The sequence below is a fragment of the Erythrolamprus reginae genome, chromosome 7 (genome assembly GCF_031021105.1).
Source record: "Erythrolamprus reginae isolate rEryReg1 chromosome 7, rEryReg1.hap1, whole genome shotgun sequence".
NCBI classification, from domain to species: domain Eukaryota; kingdom Metazoa; phylum Chordata; class Lepidosauria; order Squamata; family Dipsadidae; genus Erythrolamprus; species Erythrolamprus reginae.
Genome location: NC_091956.1, coordinates 26,008,419 through 26,032,019, shown reverse-complemented (window position 1 = coordinate 26,032,019; position 23,601 = coordinate 26,008,419). Strand labels below are relative to the sequence as shown.

At 38.1% G+C, this 23,601-nt stretch overlaps 1 protein-coding gene across 1 annotated transcript in view; it reads left to right on the top strand.

Moving 5' to 3' along the window:
- DLC1 (DLC1 Rho GTPase activating protein) overlaps nt 1-23,601 on the top strand; it is a 395,627-nt gene that overhangs the window by 154,584 nt on the left and 217,442 nt on the right. The window contains 1 exon segment of the mRNA XM_070757246.1: nt 834-867. Coding sequence (XP_070613347.1) covers nt 834-867 — 34 coding nt within the window.

Here is a 23,601-nt window from a genome sequence, read left to right as displayed (position 1 = left end):
CAAGGGGAGGTTCAGGAGTATCCCAGTAACACAAGAATGGGCGCTTTGGCTGGCAATGGAAGTCCAGAGGATTCCTAGTGGCGCAAGGCAAAGGGGGTGACTTTTGGGATGGGGTTGCACACATTATTTGCTTTTACATTGATTCCTATGGGGAAAATTGCTTCTTCTTACGAACTTTTCTACTTATGAACCTGGTCACGGAATGAATTAAGTTCATAAGAAGAGGGACCACTGTATATTGGCTTTATTAATCCTTTTCAGCAGAGAATACAAGAGCTTAGAGCTGTTATGCAAAGGAGCCCTAAGCTTGTTCTTTTGACTTTCCTTTCTCCCGCTTTGTTGACTACAGTTCTCCTAATTCCCTGTAGAATTGAATTATGGGAGGGATGTAATGTAGCTGGAAGGTCTGTAGAATAGGGATAGAAGCCAACGCTATTGAGAGGTAAATATCACCAAATGTCAAGTAAGTAAGTAGAGAACAAATGTCAAATATCAGAAGCTGCAGAGGAAGCAAATTTTCAACTTAAAAAAAAACATGCCAATTAAACACAATTTAGAATCAGAATCTAAGGACACTTCTAAGGATCTATCTAAAGATAATTCCTAAAACGTGTGTTAGCAGGGTTCATGAGTGTTTTAACCTTTCCATTCTTAAATCTGATGTTATGCTCTTAGTTCAAGATGGATTACTTGTCTGCTGGATTCTAGGAAATTATGTGCAAAAAGATCTCATTGTTATCTCATTGTCATTTGAAATCTTAGAAACAATAGGAAGTATTAAATAAGCAGGTACAAAATTATGAAAATATAACCATTTCATTTTTTTTTTCCAGGCTGTGCCAATTATTACAGAAAAGGTGAAGGCTGGTGAGTGGATAAAGGCATATTTCTTTTGCTCTTCTTCAACTGATTTTGTGCAATATTACTTTACATATCCCTAAAGCAGTGTTTTTCAACCAGTGTGCCGTGGCACACTAGTGTGCCGCGAGACATGGTCAGGTGTGCCGCGAAGACGAAAGCTCAGGTTCCGGTCTCGCAACTTTTTGCAGAGAGAGAGAGTGTGTGTGTGAGAGAGAGAGAAAGAAAGAAAGAGAGAGAGAAAGAAAAAGAAAGAAAGCAAGAGAGAGAGAGAGTGAGAGAGATAGCAAGAGAGAGAAAGAAAAGAAAGAGAGAGAAAGCAAGTGTCAGAGAGAAAGAAACCAAGAGAGAGAAAGAGAGAGAGAGAAAAGGAGAGGGAGAGAAATGAGCAAAAAGGGGAGGGGGAAAAAGAGAAATGAGAAAATGATTGAGGCAGAGAATGAAAGAGAGAGAAACAAAATAGAGAGAGAAGTGACTCTTGATTTAAAGCATATTTAAAGCACCCAAAGAATAAGAGAGGAAACCCCCCCCAGCTCTCACCTGTTTTTGGAAATGGTTCAAGAGTGTGTATACACACACACACACAAGGGTGGGGAGGAGACAGGGGTGGAAAAAGAGAGGAGAGTGTCTTAGGGTGTCATTTTGGTTGGTGGTGTGCCCCAAAATTTTAAAAATGTAAAAAATGTGCCGCGGCTCAAAAACGGTTGAAAATCACTGCCCTAAAGAAACAAGCAGGCTTGAATTACAGTTTCAGCAGAAGGTGCAAATTATGAACTTAACAAATATTAAGTGCTTGCTGTTAATAATCTGTGTTTTCACTCCACTATGGAAAACAGTGATATACATTGGTGGTAAAGATTTTCACAAAGTTGAAAGATCGGTCCTGTTAAAAGCTAAATTGGGCCTGAAGCGATATGGCCAATGATCAGTCGGAAAGACGAAATCTGGTATAATAGGCTAGGATCTTGCTTTCATAACCCTCAGTAACAAAGAAATAATTGTCTTCTGGATCATTTTATTGTTGGTACTTTCGTCTAGAAAGCATGTAATAGCAATTTGGAACCCATAAGCAGATAGCTAAATGGCTTTTGATGGATCAGCAGGCATTCTGCACATAGTTGGAAATTACACTTAAAAGCCTCTTCATTATTGCAAAATATCCTAAATTCTCTCTTTCACTAAGAACTTAGTGTAACTTTATTATGATGGGTGGGTTGTTGGTTTTTTTTAATTATTATTATCCAGTTTGGTAGCATTTTAGATTGCTGTTTTATAACTTTGTTCCAAGTTCAACTCAATTATGATTTGGCTACTTCAATAAATGATTGATTGTGCTCAATAAATGGTTGAAGGACCTATACCTATTATGTTATTCTATGTAGTTTTTTTTAATCGCTTTAATATACAGAGCTGAAAAGGATAGAAGGAATTCCAAGGAAATCAGTGTTAAATTTCATATATCATGAAGCTTCTTTTTCAAACACATTGCCAAATTTTGACTACACATAGAATTTTATTGATTCTTTTTATTTAAATTTATTAATTTAAATAAAATTATTCCATTTATCCAATTGATAAATGAAAAACAAACATGTGTTAGTTATCAAAATTATAAATTTGAAGTACATGATGTTTTCCAAACGCTTATCTTGTTCTTACTTCAATGCTGGATGAATCCACAATTCTTCATTTTGGGGGTCTGTAATTAATATTTTAATATATAATTAAAAATTCCAAGCCCAGTGAATAAATTAACTCCTACTATCTTGACATCTACCTCAACCTGGAAAAAAACATCTGCCATTCACATCTCATTCTTTCACCTACTGTCTCTTCTTGGAGGAAAATAGTGAGCTTTATAGATATAAAATACTTAGATTTACTAGTCAGTCTGACAGGCTCAACATATGGAAATCCTCATTTATCTAATGAAGTAGATGGGAAGTCACAGAGGTTTATCACAGAATCAATGTCTTAGGTTTTAAGACACAATGACATCTTTCATCATTCATCATTGATTTCAGGTCATTTAGCTCCAGTCAACTCTACACATAATAATTTTGCTCTTCAAACCATCAATAGAATTTAATTTCATCATAAAATGGAATTTTATCTCTATTAGAATCTGCCTTTGAAAGTGATTTTTTCCCAATGGTCACTCAATATTTGATATTACTGAAATTTTAAGTCAATTATTTTCTGCAGCACCTTCGATTTGCAAGAATTAAAATACAGAGATAATTAAATGGGATTTAAACTCTACCAACTTTCAATCATACAATCCAGCAACCTGTGAATCAACTGTGCCCTCACATGGTGAGAGGAACTAAGTCTGTGAAGTGACTGAGTGATAACATGTGTGGTTGTGTTCAGCAGGAATAATTTTTAAAAATTCCTACTAACCTGTTCATCCATCGATAAACTAGATTCACGAGAAACTTGCCAATCAACTGGAAATAATTTTAAACTCTATTGGAAGTGGAGTTTTATTAGTAAAGCACTATGCATTTTAGTTTTCATTTCATATTTTTCTTTTATTCTTCAAGTCACCTTGAAAATTGATAATTTCAAATGTGTTGTGTAATGTTATCTAATAACATTATTAGATAATCTCTGCAAAGCTTCACAGTACAGTACTATTTTGCTTCAGTTATTATGTTATGTCCTGAGAAGCTGGGAAGCTTTTACTCCATTCTGACCAGGGACCTGGATTAGGAGGACTAGTCATTAAGGCTAGACATCAGGCATTTGGGAGTTCTAGTCCTTCCTTACACATGAAAGCTGGCTAGGTAGGCTGTGATTATGTGGTGAATCAAAGAAATCATCTTTTTTACATTTTTGATCTATTATTCCCAAAAGAAACGTCTCTGGTTTTAATTTTAGTGTGATTGTTGTCATATCCCGTATCTAGCCACAAGAATTACAATCGCACAGAACTGGGAAAAAGAGGATACACCATCAGAAAGAGAAATTATTAAGAAAATATACAACTGTGCAGAAATGGACAGACTCACCCAAAAACTCAAAAACAAAGAGGACTCAAGATATTATGAAATTTGGGGAAAATTTTACAAATGGGTAACAAAAAGAAAAAAAGACAAAATTCAAACCAAAACAGGTTGACACATAGAAAAAATATTGAAAGTGACCAAACACAAAATTCTGAAAATCTTTAACTGATTCGATATCATCTTCAATCCAAATTGACCTTAGATAAAGTGTACATCAGAAAAAATATGATAAAACCGCGGCAGCATATGCCCCACACCATTAATTATAGGAATTTAGAACTGTTAAGAAACAGTTCAAGGGGGGGCATGGGTGAAGGAAGAGACAAATTGTAAAAAGCATTTAGACAGAAGGTTTAGAATTCACTTTTAAATATTGATATATTAAGCTTGGTTTTTTTGAAAAGATATAGATTATTTGTACAGAACAATTATATGAAGCAAACACAAGGATTCTATAGTTATTAATATATGTCGATATAATGATGCAAATTAAGATGTATTTGTTCTTCCTTTTTTATTTCTGTAATATAATAAAAATTATTTTTGAAAAAAAAAAAAGAAAGCTGGCTAGGTAACTTTGGGCCAGTAATTCTCTCTCAGCCCAACTCATTTTGCAGGGTGGTTGTTGAGGGGAAGATAAGAGGGGAAAAGAATATTAGAAATGTTTTCCCTCTTGAGTTTTGTATAAAAAATAATAAAGACAGGATTTTAAAACAAAATGTAAGAAAAAATATTTAACACTTTGACTTAGTGATTAATTAAGCGATTAATTCTTGTAGAGGGCTGGTGTCTAGGAAAATCTTAGATGGAATGCAACTTTAAGTAATGTGGTAACGCTTAAAAGGATTTTCTGTTCCTCAGTATATGCATGAGACTCAAAACACACATACCTTTTCTTTTTAAAAAATGTGATTCTATCCTCCTCACTTTGCTAAAGTTGAGATAATCAGGGAATACATGAAGGTGGAGTAATTACTTGTCTTACAATCACACAAGAGTTTCTTCACAGAAGCTTCTAAATATAAGGACAATGTATTTATTTAATTGCAGTGGTACCTCTACTTACGAACCTAATTAGTTCTGTGACCGGGTTCTTAAGTAGAAAAGTTCATAAGAAGAAGCAATTTTTCCCATGGGAATCAATGTAAAAGCAAATAATGCATGTGATTGGGGAAACCACGGGGAGGGTGGAGGCCCTGTTTCCTCCCAGGAGATTCCTAGAGAGTCCCCATGGAGGCTTCTCCCTGCCTTTTCTGGCCCTGTTTCTTCCCAGGAGATTCCTAGAGAGGCCCCATGGAGGCTTCTCCCTGCCTTTTCTGGCCCTGTTTCTTCCCAGGAGATTCCTAGAGAGGCCCCATGGAGGCTTCTCCCTGCCTTTTCTGGCCCTGTTTCTTCCCAGGAGATTCCCAGAGAGACCCCACGGAAGCTTCTCCCTGCCTTTTTTGGTTACAGTTTCGGAGGCTTAGGTTCATAAGTGGAAAATGGTTCATGAGAAGAGGTAACAAAATCTTGAACACCCCGGTTAGTGTCTAGAAAAGTATAGGCGTTCTTAGCTAGAGGTACCACTGTATTTGTATAATCAGGGGCAGAAGTGATATTCAGTCGATTCAGACCGGTTTGCGTGACTGTTGGCAGAAATTTACCCCAGTTGGTAGCTGGTCATGCTTCCAAAACCAGCTCTCCAGTCACCATGGTGCATGTAATGTGATGGTGGTGCTCGCGTGAGTGAAGTGAGCGCACGTACACAAAATGAACACTTCCATTGTGATACAAACCAGTAGGGAACATAAGTGGAACCCAACCCTGGTCAGAGGCCTTCCAATTTCTGCTAATTCTGGACAGCTTACAATGTAAAGAGTAAAAATAGAATAGATGACATAGGGAACAGGGGGGATGGTGTTCCGGTAGTGAAAATGCAACTGTGCGCATAGCTCCAGCTGACTGGAGGTCAGGCACATGCACCCAGTGTAAGATTTGCTTCCTGTGCAATGCATAGGAAAGAAAATCTTGCACAATGCACACAACTGTGAAATTTCAGTGATTTGCAATGATTTTTTGCTTTTGCACATGCACACCCAATGCACGCCTGGAGATGATAGAGATAGAGATAGAGATAGGGATAGGGATAGGGATAGGGATAGAGATAGATAGAGATAGAGATAGAGATAGAGATAGAGATAGAGATAGAGATAGAGATAGAGATAGAGATAGAGATAGAGATAGAGATAGAGATAGAGATAGAGATAGAGATAGAGATAGATAGATAGATAGATAGATAGAGAGATAGAGAGATAGAGAGATAGAGAGATAGAGAGATAGAGATAGAGATAGAGATAGAGAGAGAGAGAGAGGGAGGGATAGGGATAGGGATAGGGATAGAGATAGATAGAGATAGATAGAGATAGAGATAGAGATAGAGATAGAGAGAGAGAGAGAGAGAGAAAGAGAGAGAGAGAGAGAGAGAAATAGAGAGAGAGAGAGAGAGAGGTAATCTTGAATTATTGACTATAAATATGTACTTTTGTTTTTAATAACACAGTGAATTCCATTTGAAAGAAATTACTGGAATGAGGGACATAATTATTTTTATAAATGTTATGCTACAAAAAATTACTATTAGATTTAAAAATCAGTGGGAATAGTTTCTCTACTAAATTAAAAATTACAGTTTATGCAAGCCAAGTTGAATGACTTGATTCCAAGAAATTGAATTCAACATCTGCAAAATCTCATATTACATCTGTGTTTGAATTTTTGTTGTTGTTGTTGTTGCTTTCTCTACCAGTTCCAATCATTCTTTTACCTTTATCCTGTTTTCTTAGCAGAGAAAAAAACATTTTGTTGCTGAGATACACTCATCTAATGCAACTAAATATAGCGGAATCCTTTCATTTCCTGGGATTCTATTACTTACTCTCCTTGCTGATATTTCACTCCATTTAGGGAAAGATGCTGCTTCCTTCGCTTTCCAGAAATAGAAGAGCATATTTCAAGACCTCAAGATGCAAAATGAAATAAATTAATGTACATTGTTCCCTCGCTTTTCGCGGGGGATGCGTTCCGAGACCGCCCGCGAAAGTTGAATTTCCGTGAAATAGAGATGCGGAAGTAAATACACACTTTTGGCTATGAACAGTATCACAAGCCTTCCCTTAACACTTTAAACCCCTAAATTGCAATTTTCCATTCCCTTAGCAACCATTCAGATTATTACTCACCATGTTTATTTATTAAAGTTTATTAAAATATATATTTATTAAAGGCAGACGGAAGTTTGGCGATGACATATGACGTCATCGGGTGGGGAAAACTGTGGTATAAGGAAAAAACCCGCAAAGTATTTTTTAATTAATATTTTTGAAAAACCATGGTATAGACTTTCCGCTAAGTTCGAACCCGCGAAAATCGACAGAACACTGTATACTATTTGATCCTTACTCAAATACTTTGGCCACCTAATGAGAAGGATGGATTCACTAGAGAAGAATCTAATGCTGGGAACGATTAAGGGCAAAAGAAGAAGGGGACCACAGAGAATGAGGGGGCTGGATGGAGTCACTGAAGCAGTAGGTATGAGCTTAAATGGACCCCGGAGGATTGTAGAGGACAGGAAGGCCTGGAGGAATGTTGTCCATGGGGTCTTGATGGGTCTGACACGACTTCGGAACTAACAACAACAATTGATTCTTAGACAATAAAAGCACATTTTCTTTTTCTTTTTTTTAAATAAAATTTTATTAAATTATATACATATTAAAAACACAGAAACAGAACATTGTATTATCTATTTGTAAGTATAGCTGTAAGATTTCTGTTATATGACAGTACAACATATATACCCATCCCTCCCCCTCCCCCACTGTTTCTTCTACAGTTTATCTTGTTGTAGATTCACGGTCCTTCGTATCAGCGTAATTATACACATATAATAATAATAAGTTTTTGTGTTAGTGTGTCATATTCTGCACAATCAAGTATTTTTTTAATCATGTCTCTTTCCGTTGGTAAATCTTCTTTCTTCCAATTTTGAAAAGCACATATTCTTACACCTTAATAAATAATAGTTGTTTGGCCATTTGGTTTTCAGGTTGCCAAGCAATTCTATTTATGAATGGTCTTAACACTTGAGATGTCTATTGGATAAAATTATTTTTGCGAGAATATACAATGCAGCTGTCTCAAACTACTATATCTCATACATGAGATATAGTAGTGGTGGGTTACTCCTGGGTCGGCCCATTTCTGTGAAACAAATAGCAGCAGACTTAGGAGGTTCCACCCACTTGAGAAATTTCCTGACAGTTAGAACAATTAATAAGTCGAACAATTTGCCTCCAGAAGTTGTGAATATTCCAATGGAAAATTTTAAGAAGAAATTTTTGGCTTCCAGAGAGCCACCGGAGAATGGGCGAGGTCATTTTTACCCTCTCCTGCCTCCAAGGAAGCCTTTGGAGTCTGGGTAGGGTGAAACACGAGCCTACTGGACCCACCAGAAGTTGGGAAACAGGCCATTTCCAGGCTCCAGAGGGCCTCTGGGGGGATCTTTTCACCCTCCCCAGACATTGAATTATGAGTGTGGGCACTCGCGCATGCACGATAGCCCACACTCTTTTAGAACCTGAGGAAAAAAAGGTTTGCCATCACTGCCTGAGCAGGGGGTTGGACTAGAAGATCTCCAAAGTCCCTTCCAACTCTATTATTCTATTCTATACTTGGAAATACTTAAAGAAAACAATACCAACCCAGAATTGTGTAACTTCTGATTCTCTAAACAAGAAATCTTTTCTGCTTGTCTAATTCTTTTTTTGCTTTGTTTTATCAGAACTATGGGGTGGTTTTGTTTTGACTTGAGAGGGACCCAGGTGGTCATCTCACCTGGATTGTACTGTACAGCTTCTATTTTTCTTTCTATTGTGTGTTTAATGAAGGAAAAGGAAACACGGTGTTGGTCCAAAACACCAGCTGAGCCAATCAATTGGAACAGAATAGAATAGAATACAATTTTTTATTGGCCAAGTCTGATTGGACACACAAGGAATTTGTCCTTGGTGCATATGTTCTCAGCGTACATAAAATAAAAGACACATTTGTTAAGAATCATGAGGTACAACACTTAATGATTGTCATAGGGTACAAATAAGCAATTAGGAAGCAATCAATATTAATATAAACTATAAGGATACAAGCAACAAGTTACAGTCATACAGTCATAAGTGGGAGAAGATGGGTGATAGAAACAATGAGAAGACTAATAGGAATAGTAATGCAGCCTTACTAAATAGTTTGATAGCAGTGAGGGAATTATTTGTTTAGCAGAGTGATGGCATTCAGGAAAAAAATTGTACTTGTGTCTAGTTGTCTTTGTATGCATTGCTCTGTATTGCCGTTTTGAAGGTAGGAGTTGAAATAATTTATATCCAGGATGCGAGGGGTCCGTAAATATTTTCATGGCCCTCTTTTTGACTTGGCTTCCGCGCATGTGCAGCAAGCAAAATCTCATGCAAGAACGCTTGCATGCATGAGATTTTGGCAATTTTCGGGCTTTTATGCTTCTGTGCTTATGTGTAAGCAAAGAAATCGGTGAAAATTGCTGAAATCTTGCATGTGTGAGTGTCTTTGTGTAAGATTTCACTTCTGTGCACATGCACATGGGAAGGTGCGCACCCATGACAGATGTGCACACATGCCCACGCCTGCCGCCAGGACCAGATCAGTAGCGCCTGCAGCGGCCAGCCCTTTGCTGGTCATAAGTTATTTTTTCAGTGCTGTTGTAACTTCAAACTAAATGAATTGTTGTAAGTCCAGGTTTAGGAAACAGATTTCTCAAAGAAAGACACTTAGAAATAAATGTGACCAAAATATCTGGGGACACTTATCATTTTATCCTTTCCTTGCAACTTCATTAGCTGTCATATGATTAAGCTGGATGCATACAGTAATCCCTCGCTACTTCACAATTCATCTTTTGTGGATTTGCTATTTCACGGGTTTTTTCAAAGAACGCCAGGGCAGAGACAGTTTGTGTGGGGGGGGACTGCAGCAGCGGCCTCCTTCAGCCCTCACAGTAGCTGTCAGCAATGGTGGATTGTTAACAATACAGGGAGAGTTTAAAGTCCAAATACTCGTTAAATACATTAAAAATATCTTTCCTCTACTTTGCGGAAATTCGTTTTTTGCGGGTGGTCTTGGAAAACATCCCCCATGAAAAACAAGGGATCACTGTACTGCTCACAAAAGAAGGGAACACTCAAATAACACATCCTAGATCTGAATGAATGAAATATTCTCATTGAATATTTTGTTCTGTACAAAGTTGGATGTGTACAACAGCATGTGAAATTGACCGTCAATCAGTGTTGCTTCCTAAGTGGACAGTTTGATTTCACAGAAGTTTGATTTACTTGGAGTTATATTCTGTTGTTTAAGTGTTCCCTTTATTTATTTTTGAGCAGTGTATATTTAGCTGGGTAAATTCAGTGTTTTTTGGTACCTGTACACAATTAATTCTGACCTTATTAATTAGACACCCAGTTGTAAGCATTCTGTCATCTTTCATATAAATTTTGCACATGGTAAGATACACAACGTATTAGCAGAAAATTATCTTCCTGCTCAATAAAGAGCTGAATGCTATCTTGGATTAGATTGTATAGTCTGTACATGGCGATGTACTCATGGTTTTTCAAGCTGCTACAAATTTCTAAATAGGAGGAGGCAAGCAACCTTAGCTATACTCTTTCTCTATGTTAGCAGTCAGAGTCACAGAGGGTGGAGTGAAGAACTCAATTCAGATTAAATAGACCAGATCGTTTTTCATTCGTTTCATTACCGGGGAAGGTTTTCATTGAAGCTTCGCACATTATTAAATGGGAAATACCGCTGTTAATGTTCAGCTGTAAAAAAAAAAAAATGGGCCAAGCAACTGAAAAACCTTTTTTAAAAATACTATAAAAAGGAGTTCGTGTGGCCATGCTGCAATGAATTAGTCGACTTCAATCCATTATGCGCAGAGTAATAAAGAGTTCTACAATGTGTAAAACACTCGTACAGTAAAATAAATATAATTTGTGAAACAGAACAACCAGTTGTTGTCCTTTATAGACTATAGCCTACCAATCTGCATCGGGCAATCTTCCAATGCCTAGAACAAATGTAGGATATACGGGCAGAAAAAAATTATGGTGAGAATATCAAAATAAAATTTGTAGATAATGACATTGGATAGCTGCAGAACTCATTAAATTCAACCTAGTGTACTAATGTTAGAAGCAGGGGTGAAATCCAGCAGGTTCTGACATATTCTAGAGAACGGGTAGCAGAAATTTTGAGTCGTTTGGAGAACCGGTAGCGGAAATTTTGAGTAGAATGTAGAATTATTTATTGGCCAAATTTCTGGAGGAAATAACATTTTCAGCGGCCTGGGAAAGTTTGAAAAACCCCATGCCACAAAATTGTATTTTTTATGCCTTAGGCCAGGAGCTTGTAAAGCCATTTTTAAAAAGCTGCCTATCACTTTGTTATTCTGTTTATATTTATGTATGAGATTCTGCAGAGAGGGGCGGCATATAAATCCAATAAAGCTAATCTAATCTCCCTGCTTCTATTGTCCTAAAAATTCACTCTTTCCAAGATAACTAAAGTTAATAGATATAAAGCTCTTTTACGGCTGAACAAGAGTTTAAACTTGAAAATTCTTCCCACCTGTAAAGGTATAACATCCCAATGATTTCCAGAGTGAAAAGGTGAGAAAAAATAATACTCAAAATTAGATTAAGGGTAGCAAAAGGTAACATACCATAGTATTCCTTCATGAAAAAGGGAAATTGTATGAAGGCCAACGGGTCAAATAGTAAGGCAGGTCATGTGCTATTTTTTAGCACGCTCCCATTTTTTAATATGCCAAAAATTATGTATTTGGTGAATATACTATATATGAATTATTAGAGTTAACAGACTTGCGATTCCTGAACTTCCTTTTCTATTCTGGTATTTATGTTCCATTATTTTATTCAATTGTTTTCCTACTACCTGTTCCCAGATATCCACTACAAAATATTATTTCCTTCCAGAACATGAATTTACCTATTGTTGTTGTTGTTTTTTTCTCCTCATCATTCCTATTCTTAATCTCTTGTTGTTGTGGTTAGCTCTGGCCCAGCTCCTGCCCCAAGGAATGTGCCGGTGGATGTGGAGGAAACATCCACATGCCTCAGGCCTGTTTTGCTCCCAGTAGAATCTGATGACGAAGTCTCCTCTGACTAAGGAAGCATGAGTGACAGTGAAGAGGGGAATTTGGCAGACAGCCCAGGAGGAGATCAGTCATCTGTATCATCCCTGGATTCTGAAAAAGAAGACACATCCACGCATGCGTAGAGTGATGCATAGGAGACAACAACTGAAGGATTATTACAAGAGAAAATGAGGCCACCTGTGGTTGGTTGGGGCTGCTGTAATTAATGCTACAGATAAAAGTGCAGCCTGGTGTTTTAGCCTCATGGCAGTTTATCTGATTCATTGTTTTGTCAAGATCGTGGTTTTTGCTGTTCAGGATTGTGTGTGTGGACTCTCTGGACTTTAGAATTGGACTCAATTTCCCAGTTATTGGGTGAGCAATTGGATTGCATTTAACCTGTGCCTTGTGTGTACCAGAAAATCCCGTTGACATTTAAAAAGGGAGCTGTTTCTGTTTTTCTATTTATAAAAACTTTTGGGTTTTCCTTTTATCGTGTGGTGTGTGTCTTCCTGGACTAATTACCTTGTAATTACGGGCGGTTGAAACACGCAGGCAGAACACTTGTTAAATAATTTTATTTGCTTGTTTGTTTGTTTATCTGTTTGTCTGTTTATTTGTTTATGTTTTGTATTTCTTACCACCCATCTCCCTCAAAGTTAGCCACTTCTTCTTAGAGATGGATATCCCCAAACATTTATGAACCCTTATCATTTATCCTCACCTTGCAACTCCATTCGCCATCATGTGATTAAGGTAGATGTATATTTAGCTCTTTTGGTGTTTCTCAGTCAACCAATCTCATCTGCCTTTGAATAATTTATGTTGCTGTTCTCCAAATCCTTTCTACCCTCGTGACTTCTTTGTAGTACTGAAGAGTCTAAAACTGGATGATGAGATAGGAATCCATTTATGTTTAGTAACTTGGTATCCTCTGGATGCTGGGCTTAAGGTTAGGGTTATATCTTTTAACTATCCTTGAATAAACATTGGGATGTCTGTAAAGTAAAAAAAATGATAATACAAAGGGATGTTTATGGTCAAGTGGGAATCATACTAGCTGGAAAACTCTGAGACTTGTAGTCTACACATCGCAAAGTTGCAAAATACTGAAATATACAATTAGTAGCATGAAATAATATGCTTATCAAGAATCTTTACTTGATTACCTCTGCGTTTATTTATACTATCCTGTCATAAATGGAAGTACAACTTGAAAACTACTCTAACTTAGTGCTATGCCTGACAGAATAAGATTGAGAACTTTGGTTCTCTGGGCTGAACCTTTATTACTGAGAAGAATGCAAACTATGGTAAAGATATGGAACTTGGTCAAATTACAAGAGGTGGGATGTGGATCCTAAGGAATGGGAAGAATCCAGGGCAGTTTGCTTATATATGATATATACTGCAACACATGCAGTTTGATGCAGTTTGTTGTAAAGCTTTCGTCTCTCAGGTTTAAATAATTGAATTTAATATTTCATTTACGTAAAAATAACATTTATATAAGGCACTTGGGGAAAAGGAATCCTCAGTCTGAGTATTGTATTGGCAGTTCTGTGTTAGCAAAAACTTCAGAAGAAAAGGATTTAGGGGTAGTGATTTCTGACAGTCTCAAAATGGGTGAACAGTGTGGTCAGGCAGTAGGGAAAGCATGTAGGATGCTTGGCTGCATAGCTAGAGGTATAACAAGCAGGAAGAGGGAGATTATGATCCCGCTATATAGAGTGCTGGTGAGACCACATTTGGAATACTGTGTTCAGTTCTGGAGACCTCACCTACAAAATGATATTGACAAAATTGAACGGGTCTAAAGACGGGCTACAAGAATGGTGGAAGGTCTTAAGCATAAAACGTATCAGGAAAGACTCAATGAACTCAATCTGTATAGTCTGGAGGACAGAAGGAAAAGGGGGAACATGATCGAAACATTTAAATATGTCAAAGGGTTAAATAAGATCCAGGAGGGAAGTGTTTTTAATAGGAAAGTGAACCCAAGAACAAGGGGACACACAATCTGAAGTTAGTTGGGGGAAAGATCAAAAGCAACATGAGAAAATATTATTTTACTGAAAGTGTAGTGGATCCTTGGAACAAACTTCCAGCAGACGTGGTGGATAAATCCACAATAACTGAATTTAAACATGCCTGGGATAAACATATATCCATCCTAAGATAGAATACAGAAAATAGTATAAGGGCAGACTAGATGGACCATGAGGTCTTTTTCTGCCGTCAGACTTCTATGTTTCCACGTTTCTTATATTGCCAGACCTGAATATTGACAACTTCAATAAGTGGCAATACTGAATATTCACAGACTTAAAACACTGGGCCCAATGTAACAAAATGTAATTCAACATAGATAAAAGTAAGTTTTTCCACATAGGTTTTCCTCACCCGATTCCTAAGAGGTCAGTAAGAGGTGTGCATAAGTGCACCAGTATGCCTACCATCTCTGTCTTAATGTTTTCCTCTTATTTAGTACCCATCTCATGTATATAAACAGTGTTATATCTATGTATACTAATAATACATACTTGATAAAATAAAAAAAAGTGTACAGATTGGGTGAAAGTTGGCTCAATAGCAGTAATTGTGAGAGGGATCTTGGAGTCCTAGTGGACAATCACTTAAATATGAGCCAACAGTGTTCGGCGGCAGCCCAAAAAAAGCCAGTGCAATCCTAGACTGAATTAATGGAGGAATAGCATCAGTTCTAGGTAGAAATTATAATATCTCTTTTCAAAGCCTTAATAAATCCACACTTAAAATACTGCATCGAGTTCTTGTTGCCACAATATAAAAATGATTTGAGACACTGCAGATAAGAGCAAATACCTGGAAACAGGGGACTAGAGATACTCAATTCCTGTATCCATTTTTCATAAGTTTTGGCTTTAATTCTTGTTATTCTTTTAGACTTCCTCTACATGTGTAGTAGTTCACTTTTGAATGGTAAGAATTATGTATCATGGGGGTGGGCATCAGGATTTTAGAGATGCTTGGGTGGGGCATGGCTAGCAGTGGCCTACGAGCTGGAACGCTAAATTGTGCTCACCGCCGCGACTCGTAAGTTCTTGTGGGACCAGCACGATTTTGCTGCTGCACCTATGGAGGAAGAAAAATTGCGCATGGAACTGCAGGTGCGCCCGTGTTTCGGTGAAGGTTTTTTGCTTTCCCGCATGCTGAAACATGAGTGCACCTGCAGCTCTGGGAACGATTTTGCTTCCTCCACAGGCACAGAAGCAAAATCGCGCTGGTCCCGCAAGAACTTACAAGTCACGGCGGTGAGCGCAATTTAGCGTTCCAGCTCATAGCCCACTGCTGGGCATGGCCAAACAAAGACTGGGAACCACTGCTCTAGTCTAATGAAAAGAAGGGATAGGGGAGACATGATAGCAGTATTCTAATATTTGAGGTGATCCTACAAAGATGAAGGGATCTAGTCAGGGGCGAGCTGCTAGCCGGAACACTAAATTGTGTTCACTGTCGCAGCTCACGAATGCTTGTGGGGCCAGCACGATTTTGCTTCTGCACCTGTAGAGATAGCAAAATCGCGTACGGAGCCACAGGTGCGCCCATGTTTCGGTGAGGTTTTTTTTATTCCATGCATGCCGAAACACGGGCGCACCTGTGACTCCGTGCATGATTTTGCTATCTCCACAGGTGCAGAAGCAAAATCGTGCTGGCCCTGCAAGCACTCACAAACCGCAGTGGTGAGCCCAATTAGAGCTGACTCCTGGATCTAGTGGTTAACAAACACTAGAAGGCAAGACAAGGAAGAGTGGATAGAAATTATCCAAGGAGAAAAGGAAGCTAGAATTAAGAAGAAATTCACTATGATGAGAGCAATCAACCAATGGAACAACTTGCCTTTTGAAGGCAAGTGCTCCATCATTGGAGGCTTTCAAAAAGAGACTGGACAACCATTTATCAGAAATGATATAGTATCTCCTACCTAAGCAGAGGGGTCTACTAGAATACCTCCATGGTCCGGTCTATTATTCTAGATCAGTGGTTCTCAACCTGGGGGTTACGACTCCTTTGGGTGTTGAATGACCATTTCACAGAGGTCGCCTAAGACCATGGGAAAAGACAAATTTCCCATGGTGTTAGCTTCTATTCTGGAGCCTTTGAACCTATTTTTACCATCCGACCAATCAGGTGTTTACAGTGGGGGTGTCCCTCTGACCTTATTTATTTATTTATTACTTAGATTTGTATGCCGCCCCTCTCCGAAGACTCAGGGCGGCTAATCAGCTTAAAGCTCTGATAGGAGAATTGACGCTAGACCTATGGTTGGGGGTCACCACAACATGAGGAACTGTATTAAGGGGTCACGGCATTAGAAAGGTTGAGAACCACTGTTCTAGATCGTATGTGCTACAATTGAATATAGATCAATATTCATAGACTATGCGAGAAAAGCTTAATTATTTGCTCTTGTTATGGAATGAATTTTAGGATAACTTGAAAAATTCTCTAATATGATTTCATGTGGGGAAAAACATGAGATTTCATACCTAGATTTTTTAAAAATGATAATTGTACATTCAATTTCTACCTTTTTTTCTGTATGGAAGCACTGACAGTGTTTTTAAGTCTTAATATCTGAAGCAGCTTGAATTTATCTTCCTAGAAACAATGGTTGGATGTATTCCATGAATGTTTGGTACATCATTGTTCACAGGGACAATGTGGGTTGCATAAGTATGTTTTTAGCTAATGCGATAATTGCTGTAGTCATTTTGGGATAATTGTGTCTGACTTTTAATGATTCAGCTTCTATCCTTGCTGGAATAAATTGAATTGAAAATGGGGGAAAACATATTGTTTATCTTTAACACAAGTTTCTGGAACTTGTAATCTATAAGCAATTATTACAATTTTTTTGTTAGAAAAACTAGAAGGGTAAAAGACTAATAACAAAACAGAAGAACATTTAATGTTCAGCTAATACAGTGGTTCTCAATCTTTCTAATGCCATGACCCCTTAATACAGTTCCTCATGTTGTAGTGACCTCCAACCATAAGTCTAAAGCCAATTCTCTCAAAAGAGCTTTAAGCTAATTGGCAGGAAGGTCAGAGGGACACCCCCACTATACACACCTGATTGGTCGGATTGTAAAAATATGTTCCAAGGCGCCAGAATAGAACCATAGTTCTTAACACCATGGGAAATTTGTCTCTTCCCATGGTCATAGGTGACCCCTGTGTCGTTCAACCTCCAAAGTGGTCCTGACCCCAAGGTTGAGAACCACTGTTCTAATATATCTTATATTCATCTAATATAACTCCAAATGCAAACTGTATACAATCCTATCAATTAGCTTGATTTTTTATTTATTTATTTTTTGTTTTCATGGATTTCATTGGATGTCTGCAGGGAAGCTGCCCAAATTGCAACTGGATTATTGATATAAATATTTTCTAAAAGCATAGTATGGTTGACAAAATTTTACTCAGGACCAGATTTGAAATCTCCAAGACCGCCTTCTGCCGCACAAATCCCAGTGACTGGTGAGGTCCCACAGAGTTGGCCTCCTTAGGGTCCCGTCGGCCAAACAGTGTCGGCTGGTAGGACCTAGGGAAGAGCTTTCTCTGTGGGGGCCCCGGCCCTCTGCAATCAGCTCCCCCTGGAGATTTGTACTGCCCCCACCCTCCTCATCTTCCGAAAGAGTTTAAAAACTCATCTTTGCCGCCAGGCCTGGGGTTCCTTAGATCTTCCCCCCTGACCAATAAATGCTTCAGTTTGACTGTTGAATGAATGATATTGATAGTTTTTTAATTAGAATTTTAAGATTGTTTTTTTAATATATTAATTGGATTTTTATTATTGTTTCCTGTTTTTCTGTACATGCTGTGAGCCACCCCGAGTCCTCGGAGAGGGGCGGCATCCAAATCCAATTAAATCTTAAAATCTTAAATGCAGCAGTGTATAATGTATATGGAGCAAGAAATTGTAGTTCAGTGAAAAGCAAATTTATCTTGGTGTATGTTGTTAAAATTTTAGGGAGAACACCTGGAAGAAACATATTGCGTTTCCCAAAAAATAAGAGCCTGTCTTATTTTTTTTCTTGAACCCTCAAATAAGCGCTTGGTCTTATTTTCAGGGGAGGTCTCATTATTCCGGGACATATGGAGCAAGATTGGGCTTCTCTTGTCATCTTACTTGATTTCCAGCTCTGTCTTCCTAACCGTAACCAGAGGAATTGGTGGGGACCAGCTACGCATGAATTTTAATATTTTTGGGGAGGGCTTATTTGGAGGGGGCCTTATTTTCACGTGATCTTTTATTTCAGCGCATGGGCTCAAAAGCCTAATTGTGCTTATTATCCGGGGAGGTCTTATTTTAGGGAAACAGTATATCTGAGTCCATAGAAAGAGTTCTAGGAACTGTTTCCAGAGTACGACATCATAGTCTTTTGAGACTGAAGGTTGCCAATGAATAGCACACTATGGTGCCTACCATCCCTGTCCTACTGTCCTATTTGTCTTCTCTTACCATTACTTACTACTTATGTTATGCTTATACAAACTACAATCCTATACTTGTTCGACTGACTAAGTAAATGAATGAATGAATGAATTAATAAATAAATAAATAAATAAATAAATAAATTCTTTATACTATTTATGTTGTTTGGATTTTTTGTTGTTGTTGTGGATTGCACCAGTGAGGCTAAAAGCAATTTTGTTGTATACAATGACAATAAATATGACAATACAGTGTTCCCTCGATTTTCGTGGGGGATGCGTTCCGAGACCGCCCACGAAAGTCGAATTTCCGCGAAGTAGAGATGCGGAAGTAAAAACACCATTTTTGGCTATGGACAGTATCACAGGCCATCCCTTAACACTTTAAACCTCTAAATTACTGGTACTTACCATTGAATAAGACACTTAGTGATTCTGATATTTATAAACAATTATTTATTAACAATAAAATTTTTTCTGTTATTTATTTGCAAAAATTATTAGTTTGGCGATGACGTATGACGTCATCGGGCAGGAAAAACCATGGTATAGAAAAAAACCCGCGAAGTATTTTTAATTTTAAAAAAATTGAAAAACCGTGGTATAGGCTATTCGCAAAGTTCAAACCCGCGAAAATCGAGGGAACACTGTACTATAATTTGGCCAAGGGCTAATTCTATAAGGATGGCTTATGGCTGATGGCTTGAAAGGAGCAAAGTCTGAAGGTGCAGCCTGGCATTTTATGCCTGTTGTCTCTGACCATAAACAAGTAAGTAAGATGCCTGTTTTCAACGCAGAGTTCCTATCTGACGGGCTTCTTCTGCATGTTTGTGGTGCTAGGCCTGAGAAGGTGACTTTCCTTTTACCTTCGCCTAAGGAGTCACAGGGTTTGTTACTCATTCTGTGTATCAGGTTCAGATTCAGGCAGCGATCCAGAAGAGCACTTAAGACACAGGCCACATTTTTTCTTCCAATGATATGGATTTGATTGTGGTGACGGTGATGGTTTAAATAATTGGTGCTCATCTTCCTGCTTGTCAATGTGTTGAACTGGCACTGTGATGCACAATCCATAACAAGCAGACTCTTCTCCTGCTCTTGCTGGCTTGGCATTTTGGGGGAAGAATGTCTACTCTTAATGGGATAAAGGTACCATTGGGATTTAACAGACAAAAGGCAAATCTTTCTTCTTTGTCCAGGTGGAGCCTCTGTAGTGAACTCAGAGAGTGAACCTTTTGCCAAGAGAAGTGAGGGCTGTCTGAAGACAGCAGAAACTTAGAAAGCAAAAACAAACCACAGCTTATATAACAGGCTTACAGCCCACCGCAAGCAACTGTGAAATGTAATAATCTCAGCATTGCTATTTTGCAGAGTAATTGTTTGTATTCAGCCTTAAAGAGACAGATAATCTCTCGCGTTTACAAGGAAGAGAAATAAAGCCTTAATTGTGCATCATGTACAAGGGTCTCTGCAATACTGAAGGATTCCCATTCTTGGGAATGGGAGCACATTCCTTAAGCGCAGCATGTTGCTGCAGGAGCAGAAGAAAGAGTATTTCATAAACACTTTGCTTCTTTACAAGGGCTTATGAAATTTGGAAGAGGAGCCAACTCCAAGGAATGAAGCATTCAGTGTAAATATCTTGAGAGTTCTGATGGCTGGATGAATGTGGGCAAGGAGAAGAAAAAACAGTTTGTTTTGGTTTTTCAGAGATATCTGAAAGTATCACAGCAACTACCCTCTCTTTCAGATCAGCAGAAAGTATTGGGAAACTGAGTAGTAATTCATTCACTTAGACACACACACAAACATTGGCAGAAAGGGACAAAATTTGTGAGGTAAACTACAAATTGACCCTGGTGGCATCAGATAAGGAAAATATCTCCGGGACCGCCTCTGCCGCATGAATCCCAGCGACCGATTAGGTCCCACAGAGTTGGCCTTCTCCGGGTCCCGTCAACTAAACAATGTAGTTTGGAGGGTCCTAGGGGAAGAGTCTTCTCTGTGGCGGCCCCGACCCTCTGGAACCAGCTCCCCCCAGAAATTAGAACTGCCCCCACCCTCCTTGCCTTTCGTAAGCTCCTTAAAACCCACCTCTGCCGTCAGGCATGGGGGAATGGAGACATCTCCCCTGGACCTATACAATTCATGTATGGTATGTTTGTGTGTATGTCTGCTTTAATAATGGGGTTTTTTAATGTTTTTAAATTATTAGATTTGTCTTGAATTGTTTTATTGTTGTTGTGAGCCGCCCCGAGTCTACAGAGTGGGGCAGCAGATAGATAGATAGATAGATAGATAGATAGATAGATAGATAGATAGATAGATAGATAGATAGATAGATAGATAGATAGATAGATAAATAGATAAAATGTTTTATCGCTGGCATCTACCCCCAGCACAATTGGCAAAAATGTTTCTGACAGTGTCCTCAAAATGTTGTAAGTGCAAGAAGGAGCCATCATCTCTGGTGGACATGCCCTAAAATAAAAGTATTATGGAACAAAATAAGAAATTAGTTGGAAAAAATTACACAGTAAATGATAAATTTGAAGCCGGAGCTGTTTTTACTGGGAATTTTCAGAGGAAAGTTTTAAAAAGAGTATCGTTATATAAAACTTCACATAACCATTGCTGCTAGGGTTGCTTGCACTCAGAGTTGGAAAGCCGATAACATCCCCACATCCTCAGTGGTTCTTAGAAAATACTTAGAAAGTTCTGGGATGTGTAAATTAACAATGGAGATACATGAGAAGGAAGATACAGAATTTTATGGAGCATGGAATAAATGGTATAAGTGGTTAAAACAAAATAAAAAATTATAGAATGAGGGTCATCTCTGAAGGAATTGTAAATGTTCTTATTTTCTTTCCCTACGAAAACAATTAGACTCAATTAAACAATTAAAGTGGAAGGAATAGATGTGGAAAACATTTTAGGAGACTCAATCCATTATAAGATGAACTGGATAAATAATAGCAAGCGTCAAAATGAAAATAGCAATATTGTAAAGTGTAAATATATTTGGAAATATGATGAAAAAGCTGTGGAAGCGGTTAGCTATTTTTGTTTGTTTTTGTCTTATGTGTTTTGTATATTTTTTATATGTTGTTTTTAATGAAAAAACTCAATAAATATTTTTTTAAGAATTCTGCATTAAAGTCGAATGGGTAGGTAGATAGATGGATAGATGGAGGAAGGAAGGAAAGAAGGAAGGAAGGAAGAGATATAGGATGGATAAATGAACTGACAGAAAGAAACAGATATAGAAAGGAAGGAAGGAAAGAAGGAAGGAAGGAAGGAAGGAAGGAGGAAAGAAAGAAAGAAAGAGATATAGGATGGATGGATGGATGGATGGACGGACAGAAAGAAACAGAGATATAGAAAGGAAGGAAGGAAGGAGATAAGACATGCATACATACAAATATACTGTATGTGTAGAGAGTTTTTGTTGAAACTTTTATATAAAATACAAACATCAAAATATATAAATTTAAAGAAAGAAAAAAGGTTTATATAGTTGAAGAAAGAAAAAGATAATTGAAGAAGTGGCTTCTGAACTTCTTTGTGGTTGTTACCAATAAAGAATCCCTAATTCGCTCCTAATCCCTCCCAATCAGTATATATTTGTCATCGAGCAAGGTCCACTGTCTGGGCAAACGTCAGGTTTCTGTTTAGCTGATAAGCCAACCTTTGCTCACTCTAACAGAGAATTTGGCTCTGGAATGTGGGAAGTAACAATTAGTGCAACATTTGAGTCTTTGGACCAGGTTTAATTGGTTGTTAATCATGAGTACACAGCCATTGAGTGTACTCAGTGCTTCCTCTTTGCTGTCCCTCTTTACCAAATCCAGGAATCGACTGAAGAATTCCACATAATATTTGCACAATCATCTTAGCCACAATCATCGCAACTTTTCACCAATTCATGCTAAATTAAAGCTACCTGTTTTATACACTATTAAAATTCTGGTGCACCAGGCTCTGAAGCTGGAAAGCACATTTTCTGATTGTTTCTTTTCTCAGTTTCAGATGGCAGGGCTCCTGAATACTCCTGTTAAATACTGCCATACAATCAGTCTACAAATAACTTTTCACATGCCATTGAGCTGACGTTGACTATAGCAGTGGTGGCAAACCTATGGCATATCTGCTGGCACGTGAGCTGTTGCACTAGCTCCGCTCCAACGTACATATGTATGCTGTCCAGCTGATTTGGGCTCGCAGAGAGGACCTCCGGGGGTGGGGGAAGCTATTTTTGCCCTCCCCTCCCCTAATCCCCAGGAATTATAGGTGTGAGCATTTGCGTGTGTATTTTGATTGTGTTTTATTACTGTTGCATTTATCCCATTTGTTAGCCACTCTGAGTCCACTTTGGAATGAGCAGCGTATACATTAAATGAATAAATGAATCAATCAATCAATCTATCTATTTATTTATTTGTTGGTTTGTTGGTTTGTTTGTTTGTTTATTTGATTTGTATACCACCCCTTTCCGTAGACTCGGGGCCATAGTTCCCTCTAAGCTGAGCAGTGAGCAATCGCTCACTTAAAAATCATCATCAACTCAGAGTTTTTCAAACCTGCCCAGAAGCCGAGAGGGAAAGAGTGAGAGGGAAGGAGAGAGAGAGGAAGAGAGGAAGAGAGAGAAACAGATAGAAAAAAGAGAGGAAGGAAAAGAGAAAGAAAAAGAATGGGAGTAAGGAAGAGAGAAAGAAAATCAAAATCTAGTTTGAAACTAGCTCAACTATTTAAGTGGCATTTTGATATTGATAGAGTTGCCCTATTATGAGCTCACTGTTAAAGACACACAGTACAGTACAGTATTTTATTTTGAAATTCTATGAGGCAAAACAGGGTGGGTTTTTTATTTATTTGTTTGTTTGTTTGTTTGTTTGTTTGTTTATTATTTCTGTGCCGCCCAGTCCCGAAGGGACTGCCGCTCAGACACTATACTTTTCTGCCCACCCCCCAAAAAAATTAGAGGGAACACTGCTCGGGGCGGCTAACAACAGTAAA